The sequence below is a fragment of the Nestor notabilis genome, unplaced genomic scaffold, assembly GCF_000696875.1.
Source record: "Nestor notabilis isolate BGI_N333 unplaced genomic scaffold, ASM69687v1 scaffold5302, whole genome shotgun sequence".
NCBI lineage: Eukaryota > Metazoa > Chordata > Aves > Psittaciformes > Psittacidae > Nestor > Nestor notabilis.
Genome location: NW_009918626.1, coordinates 66,773 through 75,980, shown reverse-complemented (window position 1 = coordinate 75,980; position 9,208 = coordinate 66,773). Strand labels below are relative to the sequence as shown.

At 35.3% G+C, this 9,208-nt stretch overlaps 1 protein-coding gene across 1 annotated transcript in view; it reads right to left on the bottom strand.

Annotated features, from left to right (window-relative positions):
• SLC4A10 (solute carrier family 4, sodium bicarbonate transporter, member 10) overlaps positions 1 to 9,208 on the bottom strand; it is a 117,933-nt gene that overhangs the window by 56,880 nt on the left and 51,845 nt on the right. The window contains exon 5 of the mRNA XM_010009798.1: positions 8,288 to 8,448. Coding sequence (XP_010008100.1) covers positions 8,288 to 8,448 — 161 coding nt within the window. The remainder of the gene's footprint in view (positions 1 to 8,287; positions 8,449 to 9,208) is intronic.

Sequence of the window (9,208 nt, the reverse complement as noted above, 5' to 3'; positions counted from 1 at the left end):
TGAAGACATGTTTTCTTGCCTTGATACTCCCATTTAGTTGTCGTTCCTTCAATACAGACCCACTTGCAGTAGCAGCTGTAGGAGTTTAAATGCAGTCAAATTACTGCCAGATTGCTGTATTTTGACCATTTTTTCAAGACATGAACAGATCTGAATAATAGTAAGACTGTCTCCTTCAGCACCTATCATTATGGGATTCCACTTCAGTTTCTTCCTAAGTTTTTCAGTATATCTTTTAAAAGCCCAAGCACCTGCAATGTCAGTGATAACAGCCCTGACTGCAAAGATAAGCTTCAAAACAAGAGCAACATAGTTAAAGCCTGAAAGTAAATGGCAAACAGGAGCATTTTAAACATCTCCTTTTCAAAACAAACTCTATTTCCTTAATTCTGTGAGAATATTCTATGTGGTCCCACCAGTTGATGCTGCACGTACTTTTCAAAGCCCTGTTTTTTCATTTTTGTGTCTAGAGCACATGGCCATTTCTCCAAATTCCATATGACAGAAGAGGGTAAAGAATACAGATCTGAAACTTCACAGCACTGTATCTCAGCTACATTCCTGAGTAGCAACAGAGACTCTCCAGGGTTTCTATGCTCAGCAACAAAGGTTTGGAGATTGTTTGTTTTAAAGAATTTTCCTCTTGAATGACCTTTTAAATTCCACAGAGCCCACTTCTAGCCAGAGACACAACTTACCATAAGATTTTTCAAGGATGTTTTACAACCATATGGAGCTTTCAGCAAGATGCAATGTGTGGAATATCCAGCAGCGTAGTGTTACTCATTCTATTAATCGCTCACACCATACCATTTCTGCTGACATCATGAACACTGAAGTAGGATGTTTTTTCCATAAGGAATCTTGATTCACACTGGAATCATAAAATCATTTTTTCCTTCTGTTAAAGACAGGCATTCTTCCTACCCTGATTGTTTGAAAAGATCCAAAGAAACTTGGGGTTTCATATCATTTCAAGAATGTTTTCTCCATTCAGACCATGTTACGATACATTTTTTACATAAAATTGCTTTTATGACTACATATGGGCAATGTGAGAACTTAAACAAGCCACTGTAGGAACTTAAATGTAAATCCTCACCACCTTTGAACAATTTACCTAGCCTGTGAATTAGAGCATCGGGGAACAGACACTTCAAATCAATTCAAATGTACTGCAGCTCATGTGTTGCCTAGCTCAGCAAAATGCATCTGTTCCACCTCAAGAGTCAGCAAAGACACAAAAGCAGGTTGGCTACTTCCACTCAGAGATGCCTATTACGCACTGCAGCTTTGTAGATAGACATGTGGCCAGATCCATGTGGAGCCATCCCAGGTCCAAGCAAACAAGCAATATGGAGACACTCAAGCGTGGCCACAGCTCACAGGCTCACAGTATGCCCATCACCTCATATACAGTATTACATGAAATTCCCAGATAGAATAAACATATAGAAGGTAGACTGTGGTGTCCAAAAAGAAATTACTAACAGGTAAACTGGTTAAACTGGACCTGACTTTTGCAGTGGTGAGTAAAGGAACAAGACCCAGAGATTTTTTTTTTCTTTTCTTTAAGCTGTGTACCAGAGGAAATACAAGGTTTGAACTGCTGGGCTCATATTCTCCTGATAAAGGTTAGCACTGGCAGTTTACAGCAGAAGAAACCAAACCCAACATATACCAGCAGAATTGCCAGTATTTATACCTTTCAGTCTTCAAAATTTTATAACTCTGCAATTGCAGGACAAAATAAGAGATTAATGACAAAAAATAGAACACATGGGCTTTTGTGTGCGTCATGACTGCCTTGACACTGACTACAAAACCTAGTTTAAAAGCCAAAGTTTGTTTGGTTTGTGGTTATTTTCTTTCCCTTAAAGACAGGGGAGAAGAAAATACAAGTAAACCTAAGACAGTGCTTTATAGAAGACATTCAGCTAAAATGTTGCTCTTTATCTTAACCTGTCTCTATCAGGAACTCAAATATATACTTCCCTAGTGAGTTAGACACTAGAAGCAATATAAAACTAATGGTTAGAATTCTTGGACTGCACTTGTGAAACAAGACCCATTTACAGTGTTTACAACAGTGACTATAAACAAGCTATCTAAACCAGTGGATTTAGACCACTCATCCAAGGAGGCAGAACATTCCAGTGTACTGAGAGACAGATTCTATTTCCAGCTCTACCTGAAATTACTTTGCTCAACCTCTCAGCTGAATTACTTGAAAAAGAAAGACAAGAGAGTGAAAAATGTCTTTTATTTTAAATTAATAGCAAAGCAATTTTACTGAAGAACAAGAGCAAGTATTTCATAAAATCGTAAAATGTAGAGACGAGGCTAAAATTCCTAGCTTATATCTCAGAGAGCAAGCACAGTTCTAAGTCAGAGCTATGCTAACATGCCACAGTGGATGCAACCAAAAGAAGAATCGAGACCTCATAGACCAATATCATTTGCACCTCTAATCAGCGCAAGAGCCATGAGTAACATTGGTTAATGTCTCTACACGCAAAACAAAAGCTGAGATTGACTTGCACAATCTAAGAAATTCCCAGGTTTCTGGTTATCACGGGAAAATATAAAACCAAAACACTAGAATACAATTTACCCATAGACAAAGGAACAAAACCTATTTACCTATAGACAAAGGAGCAAAACAAAAAGAGGTTTCTTTGTAGAGATAATCACTGAATGGTAAGCTGTAAATAAAGCAAACAAACACAAAAACTTGGGTAAGTGAGAAGGTGAAAGCCGAACAAAAGACAGGTGTAGGGTCAAAAAGAGAAGCAGATTGCTCACAGGCAATTCCATACTTTGTTACAGTGTTGTAATAGAAGTTAAAGTTACCGTAAAAGCACTGTCAGAAATATAACGCAAAGTAAGTGTTGTAGCTGAAACAAAAGGCTCCAAGTGAAATAAAATCTAAACTGGAGCCAGTTTAAATATATCATTAATATGCAGTTAATATAGCCTAAAGCAAACAGAGGCAAAAGAATACTTGTTCAGACTGAAAGCTTAACATGGTATTACTGAAATCAATAAAATTGCACACTTGGGACGTAATACCCTGAGTTGTTGAGCACAGAGTCCAGTGACCTCAATCACAAGATTAAGCTGTTACACAGACTGAAAATTCAGTTGTGAGGAACATACAAAAGACAGGGGGAAAAAAAGCAGATCTCTGGACTGGAAAGCATGGGAATATTTAGAATTTAATTTAAAAAATAAGCCATTTTTACATTTAAACTATTTAAAGTAAGTGGGACTATCTAGTATTTGAAACATGTGCAAGTCCCCAAAGCACTGCTGTGCAACACTGAGGCCACAGTTTGTATTTGACAAGGTTTGACATTTGTTCACAGTACATTCTGCACAACTACCGAGAAAATGCAAGATCTGTGATTCATATTGTAGAGAAAGTATTGCCATTAAAGGCTGGACCAAAGAGCTTTTGAACCAAACAGCAGAAAATGGCATCATATGTTAAGTAGAAGAACCTTTTGGGTTCATTCAGTGGTTACAATCAAAAAACAGATGGTAATCTGAGAATCTACATGGTTTCAAAGGAACTAAATGAAAATATCAAAAGAGAACATTTTCATCTGCCAACTTGAACAACACAGTGAAGCTGCTCTCTAATGGTACAGCCAGAATCTGGCAAATACCTCCTCAAGAGACAAGTTCCAAAATAAATTGTTTTGATTACATAGATTTTTCAGACTTCCTTTTAGCATATGTTCTATACAGAAGTGATCGATAAAATACTACTACATCAAATGTTCAAAGGAATTCCTTGTGCATGGAGTGCTAGCTTACTAATGGAGGAGCCACTGCAAAGACATAAGAAAAAAAAGAATATCACATGTTAAAAATAGTAATAAAAAAATCCAAAATATGTTTAAAAAATTCAGTTTTAAACAGGAAAAATTTAGCAGAGGAACTGAGCTCTTTTCAAGGAAGAAGTATAATCCATTTTAAAATATTTAAGATGCAGCTGTTTTGCTGCATGATGACAACATTGGAACTTCATCTCAGAAGTCTCTATTATATTGTGAGTCTGAATTCAGCATCATAGGTACAAATAAGCTCTTTATCAACAAAGAAAATTGGTTGCCTGTCCAAAGAAACCTACAGCCTTGTAGATCAAGTCATTTCTTAATAACACAGTTGGAATGAAAAAGAATCTAATAAAGAATGGACATGCTGGAAGACAGGATGGTTTAAAAATTCTCACCACATCACTGGTGCCAAAATATTTTTATGCAGAACTATCAGAGTTTCCAGGGATGAAATACAAAATGTTCTGAAAGCCATGCAAACAGTATAAAGACACTTTTCATCTGTAGATTTTGCCACAAGCCCATTAAGGTCTTAAAACATAGGCTTTAATAACAGAAATTTTCAAGGGCTAAGTGCTGAGAGTTTAATGCCTTAGTAAGTGTTTATAGATTAAAAGCCTTGACTAAAACAAATAGGAATTCTTTGTCTCAATTTAGCAGGGAAGATTAAGTATACCTCTTTCAAGGATATGAAGACTGGCACTGCATTTACAGAAATGTAATTTGATATTGGAATATAGCCCAGATAGCAAGACATTATCAACAAATACACAACACACATTTTCTCCCTAACAAACTGTTAAGTGTAAAGAAAGTGCATGTGCACAATTCGTTTATTTGTTCTGAAAAGATATGATGCACTACAGTAATGCAGTAAAACTATCAACAGATTGCATTAAAAAACAAAAACCCATAATAATAAACTATGAATCAGAAGTACAAGAACCAAAGTTAATTTAGGAGTAACACTTAAGACCACAGGATATAATCTATTTTGAAAAATTCTCCCACATGTGGTATACATAGTAGCACTGAAAACTAACAGAAGTGACCTTTGGGATCACTGGACTAGCAAGCATGAGAATGGCTAGCAAGCAAAATGAGGAGAGAGGTAAATGTGGAAGAAAGAAAATTAAGCCAACAGGTGAGAGCAACCATTTCTTTAAATTCTAAAGTGTCAAGACTGTCAGATACAAACTGCAATACATAGCAACTCCAGAAAACAATGTTTGTACTGCGTAGCACACAGTAAGTAGGATTGTAACTACTGGCAGTGAATAGCAACAGTAGAACAGACAAGAAAGGATTTCCTGAGAAATACAAGTTCTGTCTGATCTTCAGGTCCAGTAGTCCTTTATATGGAAAAAGAGCAGCCTGTCATATTATTTGGAATTACTAAACTTATAACATACCTAGCACACATATCTTCGTGGCATGCTGTCACCACTTGAATAAGCCTTTCCTCCTCCCAGTGCTGCCTAATGTGTGCTACACTCTTTGTAACATTTTGTAAGCATTGGAGAGCATGAACTACATATGTAGTATTAGACTAACAAATTACAAAGGAACTTGATTGAGGGAGAGCAAAACAACATTACTACAAGACAAATTATAATAGTAGAGAAAAGCAAATGGAACAGCAACTTTATTTCATGGGGGCAGAGAGAGAAATCTGTTCAAAGAAACCTAACATGGAACACAGGCAATTTAGAGACTGATTCGCTTCCCAGAAAAACCTGCTGCAAAATAATTACATTATTCCTTATTGAATCAGGGGATAGGGGAGGAGGGGAGAGTAGTGGGAATCCTCTGTCAAACACAAAGCAAGACCCATGCAAAACTTATCCTATGTCAGATCACCTTATCAGAAAGGGATGCCTACCAGTTCAAATAAGACAACAAACAAAATACACCCAAATCTGGCAAAACAATAGGTACATTTAAAGTGAAAATAGCATATGCCAAGTTATGAAAGTCATCCTAAAGCCTCTTCTCAGAACAAATTTTCCTAATAAACAAATCAAGATAGTATTGTGAATGCTCAAATCCTTGGACATGTTAACTAAACAAACAAACAAAATTACTATAGCTAACTAGGGATTAAAAGATTATAAACATGAATGCATTGTGGTCTCACCATACAGCATCTTCCAAAAACATCAAAAAAACTAAAGTTTGTTGAAGTTATTTTTATTGCATTAATCCTTACTTTTTTATCTACTTAGATAAAAATAATTTTGGAAAGGATCTCTTAGCTGACTACAGAAGAAGTCGAAATTTCTGGATTAAAAGTGTAAAGTTTGAACTTGAAAATCCTAGTGTGCTATTTTAGCAAAAAAGCAATAAAAAAAACATTGAGCAGTTGACCTAAGTAATTCTTGATTATTAAAAATATTAATAAAGCAGCATACTGGGACCAACCATTGTATGATTCTATAATGATAAACACCTTTGTTCTTTCAATCAGCTGCTTTTTATTCTTCATGTTTATCTTTTATCATTATAAAGACAAATTTTAAAGCTCTGATTCAGACCATGATTCATGGGAGGATTGGATCTCAACACAGAACAGAAACCCACACAATTTTCTGCAGATTTGGATTCATAACATCTTGCATCAGTTTGACATAAACAATTTGGGAAAGGTAAATGCAAAAAGCAGCTATCACTATCTGAGCCAATTTTAATTCCACTGTTAAATATAGCCCACTAAACAATATCTCCCTTACCTGATAACGTAAATAACTAAAATTTTATCTGGCCCTTACATAGACATGTATCACCCATAAAGCAGTTTTCTTGATAACCTTAGAATTTTTTCTTGATGTCTTTTGTACTTCTACCTAAACCAAGTTCACTATTTTTATTCGTGTATTTTACACTTTATGTTAGCATGCTACTTCACACTTGTGACAAGGCAACAAGAAGGCCCCAACAGCCACTCACACACCATTTCTCTGTGCAGGTGCTCCTTCCCAAATCTGTGGCATCATGTTTGATCTTCAAGCAGAGTTTGCAATATGGAGAATACCATAAATCTAATACAATACTTGTACTAAACAATAAGATTCATATAATTTGTATAAAGTATCAAATGTATGATTTACAGATACATTTGTAAATCTGTACAAATTTACAGAAATGTTGTGAAATACAGTAAGGTAGAAGCAAGGAGAAACGTTTTCTTTCCTTGTAGATGTAAGATATGCAAGGATACCAGTCCAGTAAAGATCATGAGTGTGAGACTAGCTCATACTAAAGGTAGATAAACAGAAAGTTAGAAACCCCAGATTACAAAATATTACAGCTCTTTGCTCTGCATCTTCTCTGCAGGAAGGGACAAAGATTTTTAAATAACAGGAGCAAGAACACAGCACTAGAAACTCTCTAGGGCACATGAACCCTTGGACAGGGTGTTAACATTTTAATGATGAGTTTTAAAGTCTAATGCAAATATATTTAGAATACACACATTATCCCTTATAGTCTTGATAGGCTAGGGAAACTTTATGTTCAGTTCTTGCCTACTAACAAATTTATTTATAAATTATCTAATTCCAATTAGATGCTGTATTTAGGAAGGGAAATTAATATACCAGATTGCACTGCATGATTCTAACACAGCTATGCAACCTTTGTAGTTTTAGGACTCCCTAAGATCATCCATTACAGGTCTGTACTACACAGCCCATAACAACCTGCTCCATTACAGTAACAAATGCACTGCCACAGAAAAAGTCCCCTGCAGTTAACTAATGCCTTCATGGGAAACACTAGGAAGGCAGAAAATGGCATTCAGTCTCAATCTCACTCATACTCTTAGAAGACAAAGCTCATCCATTACGTTCTCTTGCTTTCTGTTTCTGCTGTTCTCAAAAGCTCTAGAATCGCAAATGCCAAATACACCTTTACTAGAAAAAACGCACTCAACTTTAGTTAAAGAAATCAATGTACCTGAAAATTTTTTAAAAAACTTACATTTAATATTATTGTTCTTGGTTTCATTGTCAATTCAGAGACATGGTTTTTAAACTGTGTTACATGATTATGATGCACACTTCCCTACTTTTTTTTTTTAAGCTAGAATGTCTGCAATCAGCATAGCAATAGATTTAATTTTGAGGAAGTTAGCACACACATCATTCACAATGTCAGGTGGCACAGCAGGGTAAGAGAACATGCCAGAGAAATACAGAAATATAGCTCAACTGTCCACTCTGCTTCATTTTAATGATCTCCTTTACATAAAAATTGATTCTATAAATAGCAAAGTCTACACAAAAAATATAAATATTTATCAGTTGGGTCAGACATTAAGATTCTTTTCTAACATATTGAGTAAAATATTTCCTAGGAGTGAACTCATGATTATGCAACAGTTTTCTTGTAAGCATTTTACTTTTATTATTTTCATAACTAAGAAATGCAGCATCAATACTTACCTGCAATTTCCTCTATGGAATTAGCTCTCATGTCCAAAAGAACTGTGCCATTCAGGATACAGCTTCTCAGCTCAAACAAGCTATGAAGTGACAGCGTGGCGACATACGGCTTGCTCCACCTCTCTCCACCATCCTCTACATCTTCTTCGAACTTCAACCACCTGTACAAACAACCAATTTTATAACTCCATTGTGAATAAGAAATGAAAAATCAGTTACTTCCATGGATATTGAAAGATCACTGTTGAATATATGTTTGGATTTCACTTCATTCTTTCTTTGTACAAAATATTAGAAACTTCCCTTGTCTGTTTTTTTCCCATATAATGCTGTATTATACCATTTTTGAAGATAAATTCTGACCCCAGAGATGAAAAGAGAAGCATATTAAGTAATCATTACTGTATTTTACAAAAAATTTCAGTAATTCTTTGGCATACAATGATATTTCTATAATAGAACAACAAGTAGTATGAAAAGATTGGAAAGAATTTCTGGTGGAGAAAAAGAAAAGCTATACATCATAAGAACATAGGATAGAACTTTCTCCAGTCAGTCTTCATTTTGGACTAAGCGTAACAAAGAGACATCTTTCATTTAAAGTAAACATACTGACATATTCACACTTCACAGAATTGCATTCAGTATCATCACCACAAAAGACTACTATGAACTTAATTTGTTAGTTACTTACCTACACTAAGCTAATCATAAAGGCAGTTAAAACATGCAAAATTTAGGCTATTTTTCATGTAAGAGTTAATTAAAATGAAAAACCTCACAGGTACATACAAGTACACACAAGCAATGTGTAAACACTTGTGAAGTTATTCAAGCCCCAAAATATGGGCCCTAATAAGGTAAAACAGTCACATGAATGACATGAAATAGCACTTCAGACTCCAATAATATCATATCCCA